This window comes from Podarcis vaucheri (assembly GCF_965113315.1).
Source record: "Podarcis vaucheri genome assembly, chromosome: 2".
Taxonomy (NCBI): Eukaryota; Metazoa; Chordata; class Lepidosauria; order Squamata; family Lacertidae; genus Podarcis; species Podarcis vaucheri.
Window position 1 is genome coordinate 115,150,680 of NC_138760.1, and position 26,252 is coordinate 115,176,931.

The 26,252-nt window shown below is 46.8% G+C and overlaps 1 protein-coding gene across 1 annotated transcript; it reads left to right on the plus strand.

Annotated features, from left to right (window-relative positions):
• The first annotated feature begins 877 nt into the window (after window positions 1–877).
• LOC309524874 (uncharacterized protein) lies at window positions 878–25,206 on the plus strand. The gene is made up of 3 exons (XM_082210031.1): window positions 878–1,032; window positions 19,947–22,420; window positions 25,186–25,206. Exon 2 carries the CDS (start codon window positions 20,036–20,038, stop codon window positions 22,025–22,027), a length of 1,992 nt encoding a protein of 663 aa, XP_082066157.1. The 5' UTR covers window positions 878–1,032; window positions 19,947–20,035; the 3' UTR covers window positions 22,028–22,420; window positions 25,186–25,206.
• The last annotated feature ends 1,046 nt before the right edge of the window (window positions 25,207–26,252 follow it).

A 26,252-nucleotide genomic window follows, 5' to 3' on the forward strand; every position in this document is an offset into this window, starting at 1 on the left:
AGGAGAGCCCGGGGGATTTCAAACGTCTCCTCTCCGCAGACGCTGAAGAATATTGCCCTCTTCTTGGCGTCTTCTTCGTCGGTGACCCCTTTGGCTTCCAGGAGGAAGGTGAAACGGGAGGCGTACGCTTCCCAGTCTCCAGATGCTGGGTTGAATGGCGAGAAGCTGCTGTTGGTTGCCATTCTGAGTTCCTTGTGTCTCGGAGCTGAAGCCTGGATACACGGTGCGAGGCAGCGGTGCGGCAGGTGGCGGTGCTGCGGTGCTGTGTGTGGCAGTCAGCTCAGCGGGATCCCATCCTCGTCGCCAGTGAAATATACTCAGAGTCGCAAAGTGATTTCATGCTCTTTATTCAGCTCATAGTGGTGAGGAGGAATGAATGAAAGTCCCCTCCCAGTATCTGCCTTATATACATTATTTACACAATGGGCTGCACATGATTGGCTAATTCCAGAATTCTACTGTAAGCCAATCAGGTTGTGGATTCACTTCAATCTGGAGCAGGATTGGGTGGTTCCTGCCAACCAATCATGCTGCTGCATTGTTCCAGGGCCAATCAGACTGCTGCATTCTGAATCCTATTGTTCTAGGACTAATCAGACTGCTGCAATTTGGATCCTATTGTTCTCAGTACATAACAGCTTCCCTGCCTGCTCTCTCTCCACCCCCAACCCCAATTATGGGTATTGCGCCCCCAAGCTTGCTGTACCCCGAGGCGCTTTGCACTCACCCTATTTCTTGCAGGACAAGGACAGCAGAGGGGGCGGGTCAGCTGTTTTGCTTAAGCCGCGCCCCCCTTTCCGAAATCAGTATGGAGCAGCAGCACCACCCCCCCTCTAGCAGCTTGCACTCTCTGCCTTTAACCTTTAGGACAGTGAGCATCTGTTCCCTATACTCGAAGCCCAGGTTCCCTCCCTCCTCTCCCCATTGGCTGGGTACTGCAATTATCCCGCCCCCGGAGATATCCTCCCTCCCAGGCGGGGGCTCCCATTCCCGCCCCGCTGCCCAGGGTCGCTGCTGCTGCCAGGATTTCGGGTGAGTGCAAAGCCAGCGACGGGGAAGGAGGGAAGGGGCTTGGCAAGGGGTGGGGGGTCCAGGATGAGAAGCCCCGGGACGGGGAGAAGAAGAGAAGGGAGGAAAGGGAGCTGTTTCTCTTAATGGGGCCTTGAAGTTGGGGGGGGGAGGGGTTTCCACTGTGGAAAGAGAGAAGCTTCCTCCTGCCCGGATCTGGTGCAAAGGGAGTTGCAGGGAAGGAGGCGGGAAAGGGCAGAGGGTTGGGTATTGCAGACCAGCCTCGCCATAGTAGAAATAATAGTAATAATAATCTGATATTTATAGCCCCCCCTCATTTTCTGGGTTTCCCCAGCCATTCTGGGCGGCTTCCAACAAAATAAGAAACACCAAAAACATCCAAACATCCAAGTCTTCCGTTTTGTAGAGGAGATGGGGACATGGATTGCTGGATGGCAGAGGGAGAAAGGGGAAAAGATGGGGAGGAAAACAAAGGCAGGGGGGTCCTGGCAGGAAGAAGGAAGGGGTGAGGCCTTCTCCAAAGAGCTCTTTGTTCCTTGCACTCCTTGCATAAAGTAGTGGGGGCAGGTTTGATGAGGCCCTAAGCTACTGGAGGTCATGGGGCCCTTTATATGTCCAGCTGTCCTTTGTCAACAACTATTTGTCGCTGTTTTTTGTGTTGAATATAGTCAGATTGGTAATTTATGGACCTAATAGGTATCTAAAACCATTTGCACATAACCGAGTATGTATTTTCTCAAAGTAATTGTTGAAATGAAATACAATTATGAAGTATATTAATAGTGAAATAATTATTATTCATAACAAACTTAATATTGCAAACACATTGGCATTTGGCAATAACAAAAGTTCCTTTAGAAACACAATTTACAAAGACTCCTAATCTAGTCTTAGAAACTTGCTATAATAATAGGTGTAAATATATGATGCAAACTACTACTAATTATAAATAACATTATTAATATGAAATTAAGTGTTATAACCTTGTTGGGGGTGGGTGGGTGTAATGGATATTTGGTTGGGGATTAATTTTAGTATAATTGTTCTGTTTTTGTTTTCTGTTGTTTTATTGGTTCTGTATAGTTTGTGTTTTGTTTTTAAGGGGCTGGATCGGGGCTGCCTGGGAGTGAGGCCCCAGCCAACACAATGGCTGGGACAAGCTCCACAGGGGGGGAAGCACTGGGACATCCGATCTCGGTGATCATGGGCAGGAGGCGGAGTTACGCTAAGACCAGACCATGTCATTACCGAGGAGGCAGGTTTAGTCGTTGTTTGAAGACTATCCCTGCCTCCGGGTCTGGCCTTGACCAGATGGATACTGGAATCAACAGGGGAAACCCACATAACCTGAAGGTGTTGCTGTGTAATGCCAGGTCAATGATGAATAAAACCACTGCCATCCACGACCTGATTATGGATGGAGGATTTGACCTGGCTTGTGTGACAGAGACCTGGTTGGATGAGGCAGATGGGCCTGTCCTTGCTGCCGCTTGCCCACCAGGTTTCTCTTACGCACAGCAAACCAGGTCATGTGGGCGGGGAGGGGGGGTTGCAGTGATTTTTAGGAAGTCATTAGTTTGCACCAGGCGTCCTACTGGGAAGACCCAGTTTTCTGAGTGCATGTTCTGGAAGTTGGGCAATAGGGGCAGTACAGGATTCCTTTTGGTGTACCGACCTCCCCGCTACACCAAGGATTCCCTGTCCAAGCTGCTTCAGGTCGTGGCGGATGTTCTCCTGGAGACACCTAGTTTGGTTGTCCTAGGGGATTTTAACATCCACGCCGACACGACCTTACAAGGGGCCGCTCGGGACTTCGTGGAAAGCATGGCCTCCATGGGGCTGTCCCTGAATAAGTTGGGCCCAACTCATAGTCATGGACATGCCTTAGACCTGGTATTCACCTCTAGTGACGTGGGTGATCTGACACTAAGTAAAAGTGAAACCAAAGAAGTGCCATGGTCAGATCACTTCCTGGTGCAACTGGACTTCTCCGTGACCCTTCCCCTCTGCAGGGAGGTGGGACCAATTCGGATGGTCCGCCCCCGCCACTTAATGGATCCAAATGGTTTCCAGAGAGTGGTAGGGGATGCTTTATCCCATGTTGATGGCCTTTCAGCTGATTCCCTGGTGGCCCGCTGGAATGCGGAGTTAACCAGGGCTATCGACTGTCTGGCTCCGAAGCGCCCTCTCCGATTGCATGGAGCCCGGACAGCCCCGTGGTTTTCTTCGGAGCTGAGGGCGATGAAACAATTGCTGAGACGGCTAGAGCGTCGGTGGCAGAAAACTCACTCCGAATCTGACCGGACACAGGTTAGAGCTCAACGTCGAGCCTACCAAGTGGCGATAGCGACGGCGAAGAAGACTTTCTTCACCGCCTCTATTGCATCTGCAGAAAATAGTAGCAGGAGACTCTTTCAGGTGGTCCGCAATTTAACGGAACCACCTTTACCACCGGGGCCTTGTAAAGACCCCAAGATCTCCTGCAATGATTTTGCAAAGTTTTTTGCAGATAAAATCACTCATATTCGGAAGGAGCTAGACACCACCGTGGGAGCAGGGCCGGGGCGGGAGAGTGCTAGAGCCCTGTCTGGTCAAGTTGCATGGAATCAATTTCAATCCGTTACCCCCGAGGATGTGGACAGGCTGCTTGGACGCGTGAAACCAACCACCTGTCTCCTTGATCCTTGCCCATCCTGGCTTATAAAAGCTAGCCGGGAAGGGCTGGGCGATGGGCTCTGCGGGGTGGTGAATGCTTCCCTCTGTGAGGGAACATTCCCAGATCCGCTGAAAGAGGCGGTCATTAAACCGCTTCTTAAAAAACCATCTTTAGACCCGGCCAGTATGGCCAACTATCGCCCAGTCTCAAATCTTCCATTCTTGGGCAAGGTGATTGAGCGTGTGGTTGCTGAACAACTCCAGGCACGCCTGGAGGATGCGGACCATTTGGATCCCTTCCAATCAGGGTTCAGGCCTCATCATGGGACTGAAACTGCCTTGGTCGCACTGGTTGATGATCTCCGGCGAGCTAGGGACAAAGGTGAGAGTTGTTTCCTAGTTCTGCTGGATCTCTCAGCGGCCTTTGATACAATCGACCATAACATCCTTCTGGACCATCTAGAGGGGTTGGGAGCTGGGGGCACTGTTATACAGTGGTTTCGCTCCTTCCTCCTGGGCCGTGTTCAGAAAGTGGTGGTGGGGGATGAGTGTTCAGACCCTTGGGCCCTCACTTGTGGGGTGCCTCAGGGTTCCGTCCTCTCCCCCATGCTTTTTAACATCTATATGAAGCCGCTGGGAGAGATCATCAGGGGGTTGGACTGGGTGTCCATCAATATGCAGATGATACCCAGCTCTACCTTTCTTTCAAATCAGAACCAGTGAAGGCGGTGAAGGTCCTGTGTGAGTGCCTGGAGGCGGTTGGAGGATGGATGGCGGCTAATGGATTGAAGTTGAATCCTGACAAGACAGAAGTACTGTTTTTCGGGGCAGGGGGCGGGCTGGTGTGGAGGACTCCCTGGTCCTGAATAGGGTAACTGTGCCCCTGAAGGACCAGGTGCGTAGCCTGGGAGTCATTTTGGACTCACAGCTGTCCATGGAGGCGCAGGTCAATTCTGTATCCAGGGCAGCTGTCTACCAACCTGGTACGCAGGCTGAGACCCTACCTGCCCGCGGACTGTCTGGCCAGAGTGGTGCATGCTCTAGTTATCTCCCGCTTGGACTACTGCAATGCGCTCTACGTGGGGCTACCTTTGAAGGTGACTCAGAAACTACAGCTAATCCAGAATGCGGCAGCTAGACTGGTGACTGGGGGCGGCCGCCGAGACCACATAACACCGGTCTTGAAAGACCTACATTGGCTCCCAGTACGTTTCCGAGCACAATTCAAAGTGCTGGTGTTGACCTTTAAAGCCCTAAACGGCTTCGGCACAGTATACCTGAAGGAGCGTCTCCACCCCCATCGTTCTGCCCGGACACTGAGGTCCAGCGCCGAGGGCCTTCTGGCGGTTCCCTCATTACGAGAAGCGAAGCTACAGGGAACCAGGCAGAGGGCCTTTTCGGTGGTGGCGCCCGCCCTGTGGAATGCCCTCCCATTGGATGTCAAGGTGATGGACAACTACCTGACATTCAGAAGACATCTTAAGGCGGCCCTATTCAGGGAAGCTTTTAATGTATGATATTTTAGTGTTTTTTGGTTTCTGTGGAAGCTGCCCAGAGTGGCAGGGGAAACCCAGCCAGATGGGCGGGGTACAAATAATAAATTATTATTATTATTATTATTATTATTATTATTATTATTTAGTTAATACAATGCATTTTTTAATATCAGTATCAATATTACCATAATAGTCCACATTCTTCATTGGGACAGCAGACCTTTGTACCCTGTTACACTTAGTGAGTGTAAAAGACAGTATTTCTAGTAATATGTTGCAATTTTAAATAATACCAATACTATACACACCTGTACTTATACCCAATGCATCTACCCAATACCCATTCAGCTGTATAATTTTATCATGATTCATTGTGTACTGTGTATACAAACAGTACAGAAACATGATCTAAATTACAATACTTGCCAAAGCAAAGTCACTGAGGATATCATCAAATGATAAACTGCTTAGCTTGTCACTTTCTATGTACATGAGGCTGAAATAACATAATTTATCTTGAGACATTGTTGTTCCAAATTCATTTTTTATCATCTTCAGCTGAGAAACGGATCTTTACAAATGGCAATTTGCAATCATCCTTCAAAGGAACATTCTCAGAATGGCTTCTACATTAGGGAATGCTGATTGGACATTGTTGTTGTTTAGTCACTTAGTCGTGTCCGACTCTTTGTGACCCCATGGACCTTAGCACGCCAGGCACTCCAGTTTTCCACTGCCTCCTGCAGTTTGGTCAAACTCATGTTAGTAGCTTTGAGAGCACTGTCCAACCATCTCGTCCTCTGCATATAAGACTGATCTTCTCCAATCCTCTGGCCACTGCTGAGTTTTCCAAACTTGCTGGCATATTGAGTATAGCACCGTAACAGTATCATCTTTTAAGATTTTAAATAGTTCCACTGGAATGTCATAACTTCCACTTTCGTTGTTATTAGCAGTGCTTTCTAAGGCCTGTTTGACTTCACTCTCCAGGATGTCTGGCTCAAGGTCATCAGTCACACTACCTGGGGTGTATGGGACATCCATATCTTCCTGGCATAATTCCTCTGTGTATTCTTGCCACCTCTTCTTGATGTCTTCTGCTTCTGCTAGGTCCTTACCACTTTTGTCCTTTATTATGGTAATCTTTCCACAAAATGTTCCTTTCATATCTCCAATTTTCTTGAACAGATTTCTGGTTTTTCTCATTCTATTGTTTCCCTCTATTTATTTGCACTGCTCATTTAAGAAGTTCCTCTTTTCTCTCCTTGCTATTCGTTGGAAGTCTGCATTCAATTTCCTGTATCTTTAACTATCTCCCTTGCATTTTGCTTGCCTTCTGTCCCCTGCGGTTTGTAAGGCCTCACTGGACAACCACTTTGCTTTCTTGCATTTCCTTTTCATTGGCATGGTTTTATTGCTGCCTCCTGTATGATGTTCTGAGCCTTCGGGTTCTTCAGGCACTCTGTCCACCAAATCTAATTCCTTAAATCTCTTCCTCTCTTCCACTGTGTATTCATAAGGGATTTGATTTAGATTGTATCTTACTGGACCAGTGGTTTTCCCTACTTTCTTCAGTTTAAGCTTGAATTTTGCTCTAAGAAGCTGATGATCTGAGCCACAGTCAGCTCCAGGTCTCGTTTTTGCTGACTGTATAGAACTTCTCCATCTTTGGCTGCAAAGAATATAATTAATATGATTTTATGCTGCCCATCTGGTGATGTGCATGTGTAGAGTCATCACATGTGTTTTTGGGAAAGAGTGTTTGTGATTACCAACTTGTTCTCTTGACAGAACTCTATTAGCCTTTGCACTGCTTCGTTTTGAACTCCAAGGCCAAACTTGCCAGTTGTTCCTTTTATCCCTTTGACTCCCTACTTTAGCATTCCAATCCCCTAGGATGAGAAGAACATCCTTCTTTGGTGTCAGTTCGAGAAGGTGTTGTAAGTCTTCATAGAACTGGTCAATTTCAGTTTCATCAGCAGCAGTAGTTGGTGCATAAACCTGGATCACTGTGATGTTAAAAGGTCTGCCTTGGATTTGTTTCGAGATCCTTCTATCATTTTTGAGATTACATCCCAGTACAGCTTTTGCCACTCTTTTTGCCACTCCGTTTCTTTTACGGGTTTCTTGTCCACAGTAGTAGGATATGATGATCATCCAAACTAAATTCGCCCATTCCCTTCCATTTTAGTTCATTGATGCCAGGGTGTCAATATTTATTCTTGCCATCTCATTTTTTACTACATCCAGCTTACCATGGTTCATGGATCTTACATTCCAGGTTCCTATGCAATTTTTTTCTTTGCAGCACTGGACTTTCCTTTCACTTCCAGGCACATCCGCAACTGAGCGACCTTTCGGCTTTGGCCCAGTTGCTTCGTCAGCTCTGGATCTACTTGTACTTGTCCTCCGCTCTTCCTCAGTAGCATGTTGGATGCCTTCCGACCTGTGGGGTTCATCTTCCAGCGTCATAACCTTTATACGACCATGGAGTTTTCTCAGCAGGGATACAGGAGTGGCTTTCTGGTTCCTGCCTGTCTGTCTTGGGTGGCCCTACACTGCATAATTCATAGTGTGTCTGAGTTATTCAAGCCCCTTTGCCATGACAAGGCAGTGATCCATGAAGGACATGGTCATTAAATATTACTTGGTACAGATTATCATGTTCATGGCTTTGACTTTTTAATGTATTGATGAAAATGGTTGAGTTCTCCAACAAGGTTCATGTCCACATCTTCAGGATATGTTTGGCTTAAAGCATTAACTTCTTCACAAATCTCTTCCTTTGCAGCATCTAATTTTGTTAAGAATGAAATAATAATAATAATAATAATATTTATATCCCACCCATCCGGCTGGATTTCCCCAGCCACTCTGGGCTGCTTCCAACAAAAAATTAAAAATGCATAAAATCGTCAATCATTAAAAACTTCCCTAAACAGGACTGCCTTCAGTTGTCTTCTAGATGTCAGATACCGTATTTTTCGCACCATAGGACGCACTTTTCCCCTGCTAAAAAGCAAGGGAAAATGTGTGTGCGTCCTATGGAGCAAATGCAGGGGGGAGGCAGGCGGGAAAAGCCCTCAAGAGCCCCACACAAGCTTCGTGCGCTCTTGCGGGCTTTTCTCTAGGAGGGAGAAGGGACAGACTGGCTGCAGCAGTCCCTTCTCACTCCTGGGGGAAAAGCCCCCAAGAGCGGCACCCTCTTTAAAGGCTGCGCGGCTCCTGCGGCCTTTTCTATGGGGTGGGGGAATCCCCCCACCTCCCAGAAAAGCCAGGAGAAGCCGCACAGCCCCTTTAAAGAGCGCACGGCTTCTGCGGGAGGTGGGGGAAGCTGCAGCGGATTCCCTTCTCCCGGGCTCCCTTTGAAGCGGCAATGTGGGAGGGGAGCAGCTTACACTCGTGTAAGCAGCTCCTCTCCCACTTTCCTCCTTCAAAGCAACTACGGAGGAGGGAAGGAAGGGGACCATGGATCCTCCGCTGCTCGAGGCTGCAGCGGATTCCTCCTCCGTAATTGCTTTGAAGCAGGAAAGTGGGAGGGGGCAGTTTACACTCGTGTAAGCAGCTCCTCTCCCACTTTCCTGCTTCAAAGCAACCACGGAGGAGGGAAAGAGGGGACCCATGGATCCTCTTCGCTGCTCGAGGCTGCAGCAGATTCCCTCCTCCCGGGCTCCCTTTGAAGCAGCAAAGTGGGAGGGGAGCAGCTTACATTTGTGTAAGCAGCTCCTCTCCCACTTTCCTCCTTCAAAGCAACCACGGAGGAGGGAAGGAAGGGGACCATGGATCCTTCGCTGCTGGAGGCTTCAGCGGATTCCCTCCTCCGTGATTGCTTTGAAGCGGCAATGTGGGAGGGGAGCAGCTTACACTCGTGTAAGCAGCTCCTCTCCCACTTTCCTGCTTCAAAGCAACTACGGAGGGGAGAAGGAAGGGGACCATGGATCCTCTGCTGCTCACGGCTGCAGCGTATTCCTCCTTGATTGCTGGGAGTTTCTCTGGGCAGGAATTCCCTCAGCTTAAGTGGGTTGGGGGAAGTGTGGCAGGTAGGGGGGTACTGAGAGACACATGTCTCTCAGATGAAAATTGGGAGTGGGCATTGTGTGAAGTGGCTGTGGATCTCCTGCCGCAGAACTGTAGGACTGTATAGAGTTGGGAGGGCCACCCAAGGGTCATCTAGCCCAGCCCCCTCACAATGTAGGAATCACAGCTAAAGAACGCCAGGCAGATGGTTCCCCAATCGCTGCTTAAAAGCCTCCAGTGGTGGAGACCCCAAACACCTTCCGAGGTCATAGAATTGCAGGGTTGGAAGGGAACCCCAGGAGTCATCTAGTCCAGCCCCGGTGGACAGCGGGCGCAATCCATCCCGTTGCGCAAGACTAAAGATGCTGCACAAGGCTAAAGAAGAAGCCAAAGCAATGGGCTGCCTTGTCTTCTTTAGCTGCACTGGAGAGGTTTAGCTCCTGGCTGGAGAGGTTGCGGGGCTATGGATCCCGCGCGCTGTCTTGGCTTCTTTGCTCTTTGGGGCTGGGGGGGGGACCCGGGCTTCCCCCGAAGCCCCGAGAAGCTCTGGGAGAAGTGGACAGGCTGCATGCAGCCTGTCCGTTGCTCTTTGGGGCTGGGGGGGGATAATATTTTTTTCCTTGATTTCCCCCTCTAAAAACTAGGTGCGTCCTGTGGTCCGGTGCGTCCAATAGAGCGAAAAATACGGTAGTTGTTTATTTCCTTGACATCTGACGGGAGGGTGCTCCACAAGGGCAGGCGCCACCACCAAGAAGGCCCTCTGCCTGGTTCCCTGTAACCTCGCTTCTCGACAGAAGGCCCTTGGCGCTGTACCTCAGTGTCCGGGCTGAACGATGGGGTTGGAGATGCTCCTTCAGGTATACTGGGCCAAGGCCGTTTAGGGCTTTTAAGGTCAGCTCCAACATTTTGAATTGTGCTTAGAAACATACTGGGAGCCAATGTGGGTCTTTAAAGACCAGTGTTCTGTGCCGGGGCGATTCGGAGAGCCTGGCGAAGAGAGATGGAGAATTTGACAGCTGCCAAAGGAGCTGTCAAAGCTGGAAAATATAAAGAGGACTTTGCTACAAGTTTTTCTTTGCTGGTTAATTTTGCTACAATTTGATATAAATATGGATATAAACTGTCGGGGAAAAAGAAACAACAAATTGACTTTTGGATTAGAGGATACAAAGTTATTGCAATCCCCCTAGAGGGGTTTCGGGACATTACAAGTGTCGTATGTGGAAAACTACTCTGGGATGTGCATAGGTCTTATCTCTTGGGAAAGCTGCAGAACTGAAATATTATTTTGTCTACAGAGGTGACCATAATACAATAGAATCTTCTATTGAAGCAAGAAAGGAACTGGACGTAAGTCCTTGTCCCTGAATAACAAACCTCTGTAGAGACACTAAGTTTTGAAACAAGAATGTTTTGACAGCTGAACAAGACAGAAACCGGAGAAAACAAGAAGCAAAAGAGTAAATGACTAAATACGACACGGAAAGAACAACGGGAGGAGCAACAAAAGATTAAGGAAAATTAAAGGCCTCTATTAGACTGGATTTATGAAGTTAAATATTATTAAAACAACCAAATCTGAAGAAACCGGCAAGATGGACTGAGAAAAATTTGGCTGTGGACTTAAGATCTCCAGGCCGACAACATACAGACAAATGGACATGGGGAATCAAAACCGGGGAAGGGAGGGGGAACCCTAGAATCCAAAGGCTTTGTAACCAATTTTTTGAACTTTTCTATATATTCTATCTTATATTCTTTATAACTTTGATCTTATATGTTTTCGTTTTTTCCTTTTTTAGAAAGGGGGAACTCGTGGAAGGAATGAGAGCTGATCTTGGGGGAAAATTTTGTTTTATTATAAGACGAGGAGTGATGTTAAGATTGTGTAAATTTAAATTGGTTTATGAGTAATATATATTAGGCTTAAATTTGGGGATGAGAACTTGTGGAACCAACTTAGGGAAAGGGGAATACAGTCGGGAGGGGAAGGAGGAAGTCCCAGAAAGAAGGTTATGAAAAGAAGGGTCTAAGCTAGTCTCTCTTTTTCTTTCTTTTCTTTATCTTTTTTATCTTTTCTATTCTGTTAAATTTTAATAAATATGATTATAAAAAAATAAAGACCAGTGTTCTGTGATCTCGGCGGCTGCTCCCAGTCACCAGTCTTTTTTGCAGTATCATTCTACAGTGGTACCCCGCAAGACGAACGCCTCGCAAGACGGAAAACCCGCTAGACGAAAGGGTTTTCCGTTTTGGAGGCGCTTCGCAAAACGAATTTCCCTATGGGCTTGCTTCGCAAGACGAAAGCCCATAGGGAAATCTCCGGGGTCCTCTTTTAAATGCTAGCGGTGGGGAGCAAAGCCTTCCCCCCCCCCTCCGGCCTTCAGAAGAGATACAGGAAGGCTGGCGGGGGCCGAAAGGCATTGCTCTCCAGCGCCAGCATTTTAAAAGCAGTCCGGGATAGCAGGGAAGCGCTTCCTGCTATCCCGGACAGCTTTTGAAGGCAGGAGAGTCTCCGCCAGCAGCGGCAGCGCTGCCGCTGCTGGCGGAGAGATCCGCGAAGCCTGGGCGCGCTGCGCGCAGGCTTCTGCATGCCGGCAAGTCTCCGCCAGCAGCGGCAGCGCTGCCACTGCTGGCGGAGAGATCCGCGAAGCCTGGGCGCGCTGCGCGCAGGCTTCTGCATGCCGGCAAGTCTCCGCCAGCAGCGGCAGCGCTGCCACTGCTGGCGGAGAGATCCGCGAAGCCTGGGCGCGCTGCGCGCAGGCTTCTGCATGCCGGCAAGTCTCCGCCAGCAGCGGCAGCGCTGCCGCTGCTGGCGGAGAGATCCGCGAAGCCTGGGCGCGCTGCGCGCAGGCTTCTGCATGCCGGCAAGTCTCCGCCAGCAGCGGCAGCGCTGCCGCTGCTGGCGGAGAGATCCGCGAAGCCTGGGCGCGCTGCGCGCAGGCTTCTGCATGCCGGCAAGTCTCCGCCAGCAGCGGCAGCGCTGCCGCTGCTGGCAGAGAGATCCGCGAAGCCTGGGCGTGCTGCGCGCAGGCTTCTGCATGCCGGCAAGTCTCCGCCAGCAGCGGCAGCGCTGCCGCTGCTGGCGGAGAGATCCGCGAAGCCTGGGCCGGACAGCTTTTGAAGGCAGGCGGGGGGAGCAAAGACTTTCACCCCCGCCAGCCTTCAGAAGAGGTCCAGGACCTCTTCTGAAGGCTGGCGGGGGGCAAAAGTCTTTGTCCCCCCTGCCTGCCTTCCCAGGGGCTTTTAAATCGCCCCGACAGTGGAGAAGTCCTCCGCTGTCCAGGGCGATTTTAAAATGCCGCCCGCCAGCATTTTAAGATCGCCCCGGACAGCGGAGAAGTCCTCCGCTGTCCCAGGGTTTTTTAAAATGCTGGGGGTGGGAAGAAAAGCCCTTGTCCCCCCCCCCCAGCCTTCAGAGGAGGTCCGGTGACAGACTGTCCCCGGACCTGGTCTGAAGTCGGTTTCCCTAGGAACGCATTAATTGATTTCCAATGCATTCCTATGGGAAACCGTGCATCGCAAGACGAAAAACTCGCAAGAAGAAAAAACTTGCGGAACGAATTAATTTCGTCTTGCGAGGCACCACTGTATACTGATGCCCTTTGTGCCAGATTTGATTCTAATGCATCCATCGCAGGTATAAATGCTTTGATTCTGAACTTGTTTCCTGGCTCAAGGTTCTCTAAAGCTTCATCTTCATCCTCACCTATATGCCTCCTTATAGATCAGCAGTTATCAACCTGTGGGTCCCCAGATCTTGTTGGACTACAACTCCCATCATCCCTGAACTCTGGCCTTGCTAGGTAGGGGTGATGGGAGTTGTAGTTCAACAACATCTGGGCACCCACAGGTTGAGAAAGGCTGTTCTAGATCTTCTTCTGCTTTTCTTGTAATCAACATCAGGCAATTTGTCCTTTGCCTGTTCTTTAAAATGATCAAAAAGATCTCTGGAACCAAGTTCCTCCATTTTATTCGAAATGTTTGTGGCTTGATTACTTGTTTCACCCTTCTCTGTGGTATCAATATGCAGCCAATGCAATGCAGAAATTATTCCATTGTAACTGCCAAGTTCTGCACTTGTGGCCCTTGAATGAGTTTCCCATCTTGTCTTTGGCAAAAACTTTGGAACTTTTTTTTTTTTAAAAAAAAATTGTATTCAGATTTTATAACAAATTTTAGCATAAGCAAAAAATTAATTTTTTCTGTGTATAAGACTGTGTATAGATGTTCCCCTCCCCCCCAAAAAAGATTTAAAATTGGGGCTCGTCTTATACACTGGTAGTGCTGAGGGGTGTTTTCTTAATTTGGAGTCCCTCCATGGGACGTCTTATAGACAGAAAAATACGGTACATTTTACATTCCAATGAACACCCCCCATGACTTCCCCCAACTTCCCTTTCTGGGTTATTGTTGTTAAATCCTTTAGTCGTGTCTGAATCTTTGTGACCCTATAGACCAGAGCACGCCAGGCACTCCAGTTTTCCACTGCCTCCCGCAGTTTGGTCAAACTCATGTTCCTAGCTCTGAGAGCACTGTCCAACCATCTCGTCCTCTGCATATAAGTTACCGTATTTTTCGCACCATAGGACACACTTTTTCCCTCCTAAAAAGCAAGGGAAAATGTGTGTGCGTCCTATGGAGCGAATGCAGGCTTTTGCTGAAGCCTGGAGAGTGAGAGGGGTTGGCGCGCACCGACCCCTCTCGCTCTCCAGGCTTCAGGAAGCTATCCGCTAGCCGTGGTGTCAGTGTTTGTAAAAAGCAAAAAAAAGAAGGAAAGGGTTCTGACCTCCCTTTAGCTTCTCAGCCTCCTTGTCGGCACAAAAAGAGTCCACGGGAATATCCTTGCAGAGTTTTATTAAAAGTCTTTGTGCAAAACACGACTGAATAACTATACACACCAGCACTAACCAAGCACTAACCAGCATTAAAGAAACAGCGGCCATTTTAGCCGTGACACCCCTTCTGTTTCTTAAATGCGAAAAACCCCAACAGAAACAATACATTACAACAATACAACAATACATTATATACATAAACCCAGTTTTGTCATCAGTTCATTATGGCATGTTGCTGGCAAAGGCTTGGTAAACAAATCAGCAATATTATCTTGTGATTGACAGTACTCCAGTTTGATTACCCCATTCTGTACACAATCTCTCACATTCGCATGACGGATAGCAATATGTTTTGATGCGGATTTCATTATTTCCGAGCCCGCTAATGCAATGCACGATTGGCTATCTTCATACACTTGGATAGGCAAATCTACTTTACAATCTAGATCTTTTAGTATCTGTATAAACCACATGATTTCATTGCATGCTAGCGACAGGCTCCCATATTCTGCCTCACAGGATGAGGTCGCAACAAATCCTTGTTTCTTTGACCTCCATCCAATTATGGAATTGGCAAACATCATAACCATTCCACTTGTAGATTTTCTAGTAGCTACACAGCTTCCCCAGTCCGCATCAACAAATACTTCTAGTTTTTCATCTTGTGTACTAGATATCTTTAAACATACATTTAATGTCCCCTTTAGATATCTGATAAGCCTTTTCAAAGCACACCAATCAGCAGTACTGGGTTTAGATACACGTTGGCTCAGAACATTTGTAGCACATGCAATGTCTGGCCTTGACCACTGGCTTAAATACAACAGGGATCCTATTATTGAGTGATACAACTCAGGCTGATCAAATTCATCATCACACAGTGTCTTTGGGAAATCTGGTGTCATGGGAGTCTGAACTGGCTTGCAGTTTTCCATGCCAAACTGCTCTATTAAATGAAGAATTTTCTCTTTCTGACTCAATAGGAAGCTTCCATCAGCTTCCTGCCTTACTTCTACTCCCAAGTAATTGCTTACAGGCCCTAAGGCTTTAAGCTTAAACCTCTTTTCTAGCTGACTTGTGAGCTTCTGGATCTCATCTGTGGAACTCCCTGCCACAAACAAGTCATCAACAAAGACTAAGAACATTAGATATTTGTTGCCTGTCCCCTTGGTGTACAGGCATGGATCAGCCACACTCCTTTTAAAACCAAGTTTTACAAGGGCTTCGTTTAAACACTGGTTCCAACACCTTCCACTTTGTTTGAGACCGTAAACAGCCTTTCTCAAACGCCAGACTGCACCATTCCCCTCTTCAAACCCAGGGGGTTGTCTCATTAACACTTCATGGTCTAAATTTGCATGCAGATATGCAGCATCAACATCAAAATGGTGCACTGCTAGTTGTCTTACAGCAGCAATGGAAAGCATTAAACGAAAAGTTTCACTCTTTACCGTGGGAGAAAACACTTCATCATAACTCTCCCCTTTAATTTGAGTGAACCCTCTGGCTACTAATCTGGCTCGAAAACGTGGTTCCCCAGATGCAAGGGTTTTCCTTTTGTAAACCCACTTGCATGACACCACTCTGCCACCAGGTGGCGGCATTATGACCTCAAACACTTTGTTACGTTTAAAAGAGTCCATTTCTTCTTTCATAGCTTGTTCCCACAAAGCACGTTCCCCAGGGGGTAAGTCTAAGACTTCGTTATAACTTTGTGGTTCCACACAACTCACATTGCATACTCTCACTCCTCCTAGGGTCAAACGTTGAGGAGGTACACCCTTGTTTGAACGCTGGGAGCGCCTAGGCACAACTACTTCTTCTTCCCCCCTTATCTCTGGCTCTTCTTCCTCTTCCTCTAGAGAAGAAGTATTATCTATTGCCACATCTTTTGGGGAGATCTGTGCCTCCTCCTCATCCTGCTCCTGTGTTGCCAATGGCTGAGAAGAAGCCTCTTCTCTTACTTGCAGGGGCAGTAGGCAATCAGGGTTGGCATGGATCGCAGTCCATCTGTCCTGGTCAGCGAAGTCTGCACTTCGTGACAGAACCACGCGTCCTGGGCGTAAATTGAAACGCCACCCTTTGCCATAGGACTGATATCCCACAAACCGCAGTTTCTGCGCTCTAGCGCCCCCTTTAGTCTTCTGTGGAAAAGGGCCTATCACGTCACAATGGACAAGTTCTAAAACCTCTTTAGATACTCTGTCGCTTTTAGAAGCTACAGGCTTCCTCTTAGATTTGGCCATTTTACATACATTGCAATCTAGGAAACAGTTACAGCTATTTAGTTTTAGGTTCTTGCACACCTTTTGCATTTCTGAAAGCACACGGAAATTGGCGTGACCCAGTTTTCTGTGCAGTTGATGTACACACCCCTTATGAACTGGCAAATTATCCTGAACCACCTGGGCTGCTTTAACCGGCTTGTCCTGCATTACATATAACCCATTTTCCAACTTTGCATGGCCACATACCTGAGTTCCATTCTTTATCAGACAGCCATCCTGCGTGAACTTAACACTATACCCTGCATTAATCAAACAGCTTACAGACAGTAAACAATAGTCCAAACTGCTGACAAACAGAGTCTCTGGTAGAGTAGTGTTCAAGCACTGCAGGAAACATGTTCCCTGGCCATCAATCTTGCTTCTACGACCATCAGCAAGATAAATTGAGTCTTTTCCATCAGCTGGCTTCTCCAGGGTCTTAAAGTCCTCCCTACTATTGCAGATAATCCTGCTGCTGCCAGAGTCCAGCAACCATGTTCCTCGAGGTATCTTCCTCTCCTCCCGAGAAAATGCAGATACAAACTGAGCAGAACGCATGTTCTTCTTCCCTGAAGAGAACCCCTTCTGCTTATGTTTCTGCGTCGATTGCTGCCTCTGCTCCACGTCGTCTCCTGGAAGTCTTGCCCTGCATTGACGTTGGAGATGCCCGGGTTGGTTGCATCTATAGCATCTCCTCACCGCCATGGCCAAGTCCAAACCTTGGCGTTGCTCCATTGGCAGATTCTGCTGCTGGCCCCCTCGGCTGTAACTCCTCCGTTCTTGGAGTTCAGCCTGTCTTTCTGCTTCTTCGGTCAATCTTCCAACCACATACTCAAGGGTCAGATCTCGGGGACGCATACTCTCCATGCTGTTAATCACGGGCAACCAGCTTTCAGGCAAACTTGAAAGGATAATGTAGGTTTGGTCAGTCTCATCATAACGCTTACCTCTCTGTTGTAGTTGAAGAAACAGAGATTTCAGCGTTTGAAGATGAGTTGCCAAACTCTCACCTTCTTTCATAACAGTCCTGAACAGCCTTCTGGTCAGAGAAATTATAGTTCCAGCAGTTTCTCTGACATGCATTGCCCTTAATAAATTCCAGCACTCAAACGCTGTGCTGGCATTTGCTACATGCAATAACTGAGAGTTGCTCAAACACAGCATAATTTGGGCACGGGCCCTTTCATCCAGCCGTTTTTTCTCAGCAGAGTCCCGTCTCAAAACCTCAGTTTCAACACAGTCCCATAGTCCATCTCTCCTTAGCAACTGCTGCATTTTAATTGACTCAGCCAGTTGCTTTCTGAGAGAAGTTCAAAAGGGATGCCTCCCTCAATATTTACAACTTGGGAAGACTGGAAACCTGCCATCTCTGCTGGTGCTTGCTGAGCCCCTTCTGTGGGGCCTCCAGCAATCTCTCCTGACTCTCTCTTTAGAGTCCAACTAGATGGTCCTGGCTGGCACTCACCGGCTTCTAGCTGCTGCCTCCGTTGACCCTCAGGTCCCGCCTGGCTCTGCAACTGGTGTAGCCGCTCTGTGAGTCGCCTGCTGTGGTCCTCTAGCAGTTCAAACTGTTCCAGTAGCCGATGCTGAGTGCTTTCCTGATCCCCAGATCCTAGCCGCTCCAGCGTCGCTGCAGACAGTTACAGCTTGCCACCAACTGCTCCAACGCACAGCCACTGGCTCCGTACACCACCAGGACTCACCAGCTCCTTGCTGAAATGCTGTTAGTCGTTTTGCACTCTGCACATGCTCAGAAACACTGGGCCCATAACCTGCCAGTGTTTGTAAAAAGCAAAAAAAAGAAGGAAAGGGTTCTGACCTCCCTTTAGCTTCTCAGCCTCCTTGTCGGCACAAAAAGAGTCCACGGGAATATCCTTGCAGAGTTTTATTAAAAGTCTTTGTGTAAAACATGACTGAATAACTATACACACCAGCACTAACCAACCAACCAACCAACCCAAACACCAGCCACAGCCCAAACTAACATTTCTCACTTATATATACAACTTGGTGCAGACCGCTGAGTCATGCTGACCCAGCTTTATTCGCATTAAAGAAACAGCGGCCATTTTAGCCGTGACACGTGGGAGACCCAGCTCTCCCACGGCTAGCAGAGCGCTGCATTAATCCCGAAGCTTGGGGCGTGCGGAGCTCAGCACGCCCCAAGCTTCTGGGTGCCGGCAAGGTCTAGCGCTCCGCGGATAGCAGCCTGCTTCCCGGAGCGTCGGGCGCCCTAAAAGCAGAGCGCCCGGTGCTGCGGGAACACATCCGCAGCGTGGGGACCCTTGCAGGAGTTCCCCGCAAGGCTCCCCAAGCTGCGGATAGCAGCCTGCCGCCTGGCGGGTGGGGCCCGCTGAAGCAGAGCGCCCCGCTCGCCAGGCAGACATCAGCCAGCCCCACAAGCTCGGGGGACAGCAGGGAGGCGCAGCGCCACTATCCCGCTGTTTCTCGACCTGGTTCGGTTTCCCTGACCAACTTTGGGGGGGGAAATAAAGGGATTTCCCCCCCCTTTATTTCCCCCCCAAAAAACTAGGTGTGTCCTATGGTCCGGTGCGTCCAATCGTGCGAAAAATACGGTAAATAAGCAGGGAGACAATATACAGCCTTGTTGTACTCCTTTCCCAATTTTGAGCCAATCAGTAGTTCCATATCCATTTCTAACTGTTGCTTCTTGCCCCACATAGAGATTTCTCAGGAGACAGATGAGGTGGTCAGGCACTCCCATTTCAAAATATGTACACAAAACCAACAAAAAGACTCACAGGTTTATAGTGGCACCAGCTTTCCTAGTCAAGAGCCCACTTTGTCAGACTGCAGCCCACAAAAGCTTAGACCATAATATATTTATGAGCCTTTAAGGACTGCAAAAGATGAATAAACAGAAGCATAGTTAATCTATGGACTTCTATCCTACTGGAAACAGTGACGGCCAGCAACTTGGATATCTTGGGGGGAAAGGATTAGGCTGGTGTCTGTGCTCTGCCCTTGCGGTCCTAGGCAATAATGCTTCTTAATACTAGTTTCTGGAAAGCACAGGACTCTTGGGCTGAAATCTTGCTTGCTGGTTTCCCCCAGGCATCTGCTTCGCCACTGTGAGAACAGGATGTTGGAGTAGGTGGGTCTTTCCCCAATCCAGCAGGCTCTGTTTAGGTTCTAGAATCATAGAATCCTAGAGTTGGAAGAGACCACAAGGGCCATCGAGTCCAACGCCCTGCCAAGCAGGAAACACCATCAGAGCACTCCTGACATATGGTTCTAATATGTTGCAATATTTTTACACTTACATGTGGCATCAGAACATTTCAGTTTTACTTCTTACTCATAGGGGAGACTGCTATTGGAGCCTGAGATCCTTTCCGCACTTGAAAAGGAAAAAGACAGAGATGTGTCTTAAAATCCAGTTCCACTGTAGATCTCTACTACAAAATGATGGTGCTCTCTTAGGTGTGAATGGAGTGATCATGGGTTTCTCTTGCCATTATCTCACCCTCATTCCTAAAAATTTGGAACATGGAGAGGACAGTGGAGAATGGAGAGGGAGTGAAAATAAGAGAAGGTGCACATGGGAATTGATGTATGTTGAGTTCCTTTCTTGTCTTTAAAAGTCTAACAGGATTCTCTCCCTCCCCCCAACTCCCAAACAGGTGAGGAAGACGATGGTCAAGATTCTACGGAGCCATCTGTGAATTCATTGGGAAGAACAAAGAAACAGTTTAAATGCAGGGAATGTGGAATGTGCTTTAGTCACTGTGGAAGAATGAGGATACACCAACAAACTCACACAGGGGAGAAACCATTTGAATGTATGGAGTGTGGATGGAGCTTCAGTCACAGTGGAGCCCTCAGAACACATCAGCGAACTCACACTGGGGAGAAACCGTTTAAATGTATTGAATGTGGAAAGAGCTTCAGTCTCAACGGAACACTTAGAATACACCAACGAACTCACACTGGGGAGAAACCATTTAAGTGTATTGAATGTGGAAAGAGCTTCAGTCAGAATGGAGCACTTAGGAGACATCAACAAATTCACATGGAGGAGAAACCATTTAAATGTATGGAGTGCGGAGAGGGGTTCAGTCACAGTGGAGCACTTACGATGCATCAACGAACTCACACTGGGGAGAAACCGTTTAAATGCATGGAGTGTGGAAAGAGCTTCTGTGAAAAAGCAACACTTAGAAAACACCAACGAACTCACACTGGGGAAAAACCATTTAAATGTATTGAATGTGGAAAGAGCTTCAGTCAGAATGGAGCACTTAGGAGACACCAACAAACTCACATGGGGGAGGAACCATTTAAATGCATTGAATGTGGAATGAGCTTCATTCGTAGTGCAGAACTTAGAATACATCAACGAACTCACAAGGGGGAGAAACCATTTAAATGTATTGAATGTGGAAAGAGCTTCAGTTATAGTGCAGAAATTAGAATACACCAACGAACTCACACTGGGGAGAAACCATTTAAATGTATTGAATGTGGAAAGAGCTTCAGTCAGAATGGAGCACTTAGGAGACATCAACAAATTCACATGGAGGAGAAACCATTTAAATGTATGGAGTGCGGAGAGGGGTACAGTCACAGTGGAGCACTTACGATGCATCAACAAACTCACACTTGGGAGAAACCATTTAAATGTATTGAGTGTGGAAAGAGCTTCAGTCGTAGTGGAGACCTTAAAACACATCAACGAACTCACACTGGGGAGAAACCATTTAAATGTATTGAATGTGGGAAGAGCTTCAGTCTCAACGGAACACTTAGAATACACCAACGAACTCACACTGGGGAGAAACCGTTTAAATGCATGGAGTGTGGAAAGAGCTTCTGTGAAAAAGCAACACTTAGAAAACACCAACGAACTCACACTGGGGAGAAACCATTTAAATGTATTGAATGTGGAAAGAGCTTCAGTCAGAATGGAGCACTTAGGAGACATCAACAAATTCACATGGAGGAGAAACCATTTAAATGTATGGAGTGCGGAGAGGGGTACAGTCACAGTGGAGCACTTACGATGCATCAACAAACTCACACTTGGGAGAAACCATTTAAATGTATTGAGTGTGGAAAGAGCTTCAGTCGTAGTGGAGACCTTAAAATACATCAACGAACTCACACGGGGGAGAAACCATTTAAATGTATTGAATGTGGAAAGAGCTTCAGTCAGAATGGAGCACTTAGAAGACATCAACGAACTCACATGGGGGAGAAACCATTTAAATGCATTGAATGTGGAAAGAGCTGCAGTCGTGGTGAAGACCTTAGAATACATCAACGAATTCATACGGGAGAGAAACCCTTTAAATGTATTGAATGCGGAAAGAGTTTCAGTCGTAGTGGCAATCTTAGAACACATCACCGAACTCACACGGGGGAGAAACCATTCAAATGCATTGAATGTGGAAAGAGCTTCAGTAGTAGTGGATACCTTAGAATACATCAACGAACTCACACGGGGGAGAAACCATTTGAATGCATGGAGTGCGGAAAGAGCTTCAGTAGTAGTAGATACCTTAGAATACATCAACAAACTCATACAGGGCAGAAACCATTTAAATGTATGGAGTGTGGAAAGAGCTTCAGACAGTGTGGAGAGCTTAATATTCATGAGCGAATTTACACAGGTGAAAAGCCATATCAATGTATGCAGTGTTCCACTCAAGGTTCACTCTTTACTTCACATCAAGAAACTCATAAAGGCCGAAATCAATTTTAAATGCATGGAATCTGTGTGATGTTCTGGTGTTGGTATTTAAATTTGTATACACGTATATATGTATTAAAGTAATGAAGGTCACATATACTAAATGTAGAAAAGAAGTTGCAAGTTGTTGCTAGATAAACGGGGAGAGTGTGAATCTGGAATGCTCAAGCTGTGTGATGAATCTGTTGAGTTTTGACCTCCGCCCTTCAATGCCAAAATGATGGGCTGCCCTTGTCTTGTGGATCAGCATCTGTCGGCTTCAGGGAAATGGGATACCTCAGATGTTGGGAAACAATGCCCATAAGCCTCAGCCCATATGGCCAAGAATGATTGGAGTTGTAGTTCAAAAGCTCAAGGGTGGAAAATCTCACATGTCTTACAACTTTTCATTATGAATAATTATAGGTAACTTTTGTTGATACAGAGCTCATTTTTAGCTTCTAGGAGCAGCTGGTCACTTCTGCTTTATAAACAAACCCAGATATATTGACACACTTTACATTAAAACCAAATTAAGGCAAAGATCAACCATTTCTTCTGCAAGCTGTTCCCATCCAGTATTTCCCAGCTTCTGCCTTCTGAACTATGTTCCTCTGCAAACCACTGTTCCAAATCTATACAGTCCTCCTGCTCCTGGGAAGATTCAGAGGGAGGCTCCCACGAATGCGCCTCAGTGCAGCTCTCCTCAGCTGGGTCCCTGGTTAGGTTTTGGTTTAGGGGAGCAAGCATGGGCCTGGACCTTGGGTGGGGGCGAGGGGAAAAGGGAAGAGAAGTAGAGGGGATGCTTCTTTTTCTGCGCAAGGCTAGTTCTTGTTTCTCCCAAGTATGCGCCTGTAATCAGCGAGCGTGCATTTAGCAGGAGTGTATCCCTTTGTCTAGGAGTGCAAGATGATTCAGAAGGCCTTAGAGCGAAGCGCGTGTATCGCATATGTTAAGTTGATTGCAGCCTTTTTAAAAATTAATATTCTTTATTGATTAAAAAATTTGCATTATACAAACATTAAGTACAATCTCTTAACAGGTAGAAAAATAATAATAATAGAAAATAGAATATTTATAAAGAAAGAAAAAAATTAAGAATTAACAAAGATAAGAAACCAAGAAATAATAGGAAGAAAAAAAGACAAAGTTATTTACATAGTAAAACTATTCAACAACACAATCCTTCCCATCCTTCTCATTATACTGTTTCATATAACATTCTTTTTTACACAGGCTTACATTATATAATACCATTTCTTTCTGCTTTGTATATATTCTTTTGATCTTTTTCTTTACAAATATCATTCAATTTCTGCTCATATGGAGTGATTTGTGCAATAAAGTTTTACATAATTCTTAAATATTATCTATTCTCTAGTTGTTTTTTATTTCAATATTCCTCTAACTGATCTTGTCAGTTTTGCTAATTGCAGTTATCATGAGTATCTGCCGATCTGTAATCTCTGGGAGTGTTTCATTTTTCCAGCTCCTTGCTATAAAGGTTCTAGCTGCTGTTATACTATACATAAACAATGATCTCATAACTTTTTAAATTTCTGATGGTAATCTACCAAGTAGGAAAATCTTTGGCGTTTTGTTTTTTTAAAAGTAATTTTAAATAGTTTCTTAAACTCGTTATAAATACAGTGGTACCTCGCAAGACGAATGCCTCTCAAGATGAAAAACGCGCAAGACGAAAGAGTTTTCCGTTTTTTGAGTCGTTCCGCAAGACGAATTTCCCTATGGGCTTGCTTCGCAAGACGAAACTTCTTGCGAGTTTGTTTCCTTTTTCTTAAAGCCGCTAAGCCGTTAATATCCGCTAAGCCGCTAATAGCCGTGCTTTGCAAGACGAGAAAACCGCAAGACGAAGAGACTCGCGGAACGGATTAATTTCGTCTTGCGAGGCACCACTGTATCATTCCAGTATTTGCCAATGGCTACACCGGTCCACCACGTATGACCCCTCCTCTTTTTTACATCTCCCACAGGTTGATGTTTTCCCTTTATACATTTTAGCAAGCTTTTTTGGGGTAAGATGCCATCTATATACCACTCCCTGCAAAGCCTTTCCCATCTGGCCTACGGGGCGGGGCGCAGACTCACCCAGCCCTACTATGTTAAATATGTATTCTGTAGTTGACCTTTGTAATGTGTTTTGAAATCTTTAAGATAATAGTTCAGTTTTCTGTTACGTTGCTTTGACCGTATACTCTATATTTCACATTTTTCACATTGTTTTATTTACCGTATTTTTCTCTCTATAACACGCACCCGACCATAACACGCACGTAGTTTTTAGAGGAGGAAAACAAGAAAAAAATATTCTAAACGGAACAGTGGATGTATGATTTTTGTGGTTCATGCTGTGGCCACAGACATGTGATCTGATGGTGAGTTTGGGGTAGCCCAATGCAAACATCCTGAGGATGCATGTGGAGCTGTGCTTTGTAACCACGTTTTAAGTGGGGAGGGAAGGAAAGCACTCAAGGGACAAGGAGCACGTGTGGAGTGTGTGGAGAAGGATGCTGCTAATAATGCAGAAGAGGGGTACAAGGGGAGAAGGCTCCTCTCCTCTCCCGCTTTTCTCCTTTAAAGCAAGCAGGCTCTGCTTCTCTCCCTCCTCCCTGGCTCATCCCCCCGGCTTAGCGAGCTGAAAATCTTTCCTGCTATTTAGTGGCTGAGTGTTGAGGAGAGAGGGACAGAGAGCGTGCTTGCTTTAAAGGAGCCAACCGGACACTTGTGTAAGCGGCTCCTCTCCACTCCCGCTTTGCTCCTTTAAAGAAGCAGGCTCTCTGTCTCTCCTCCCCACTCAGCGGCTCTTCTCCCGCTTTGCTGTTTCAAAGCAAGCCACGGAGGAGGGAAGCATTTGCTCCGTAACACGCACAGACATTTCCCTTTACTTTCTAGGAGGGAAAAAATGTGTGTTATGGAGCGAAAACTACGGTATGTTTTATTGATTTAGTATGCTGTAAATCGCTTTGAGGTTTTTCTTAAAATTATAAAGTGGTATAGAAATTAAATTAAAAAAGTATAGAGCAGGGATATCCAACATGGGGTTGCTCAGATGTTGGGCAACAACTCCCATAAGCCTCAGCCCAGATGGTCAAGATTGATGAGAGGTGTAGTTCAAAAGCTCAGGGGTGGAAAATCTCACGTCTCTTACAACTTTTCATTACGAATAATTATAGGTTAAACTTTTGTTGATACAGAGCTCACTTTTAGGGAGCAGCTCGTCACCTCTGCCTTATAAACAAACCCATATCTATTGACACAATTTACTTTAAAAGCAGATTTCAGAACAGAGATAAACATTTTTTTTAAAAAAAGACCTTTTTAACTTTACAAAACATTGTGTTCTCGATCCATGATCTGTTTTTTATATGTATAAAAATGTTTATTTATTGGCCCACCTCCCATCACTGTGGGGAGAGCCTAGGGCAAGGGATAGGAATGCAGGGTCGGCCTGACATCCATCAGTTCTCTGGCTCTGACAGCAGCCATCCAGGCATTTCTGCAAAACCACCCTCTCTTTATGAGGAAATCCCGTATACAAATAGCCAATTCAATTTCCTAGCTGCCAGCCTTTATGTGGCCAAAATGGAACCCTTCTTCCAAGAAAGATAGCCAAAGCCATGCAAGGAGAACTGGACATGGTCAGTGGATACCGAAAACTGGCTGTGGGGGTGGGGGCGCTGGTGGACAGCAGGCATGGAAAACTGGAGAGGAATGGATAGCAATGGAGTGTGCTGGAAAAGGGCAATGTTTTGGATCACAAGCCCTCAGTGCCTCAGCATTTTCTTCCATGTCTTTACTAGACAGGCTGCTCTGGTGCACTGGAGATAGAGAGAGTACCTTGCCTTCAACTTCTTCTCAATGGCAGCATCCACCTCCCATCATCCACAGCCATAGATGACGATTGCTGAGCCTGATGGGGGTTGTAATTCAGCAACATCTGGAGGGCCAGAGGTTCCCACACTTACTTGCAGGCTCCGAACTAAGACCGAGATCATCAGAGTTGGGTCCTTGTTGACTAAGAGCGCCGGGGATTATGGGAGTTCTAGTCCAACAACATCTAGGGACCCAAGATTGAATGATGCTGGCTTGTAGGACATATTGCTGCCTAGGCTAAGCAGTCCTGGGTCTTGGGAGGAGGCCACACGTATACCACCTTGAGTTTCGTGATGGAAGAAGGGAAGGATATGGCAGCAGAAAAGTAGAATGTTTCTTAAATAAATCAAGGCCCATGGTTGCTTTT

Excerpts from the sequence above, each read along its gene's own strand:
- LOC309524874 (XM_082210031.1), top strand. The coding sequence starts at position 20,036 with ATGTGCTTTAGTCACTGTGGAAGAATGAGGATACACCAACAAACTCAC.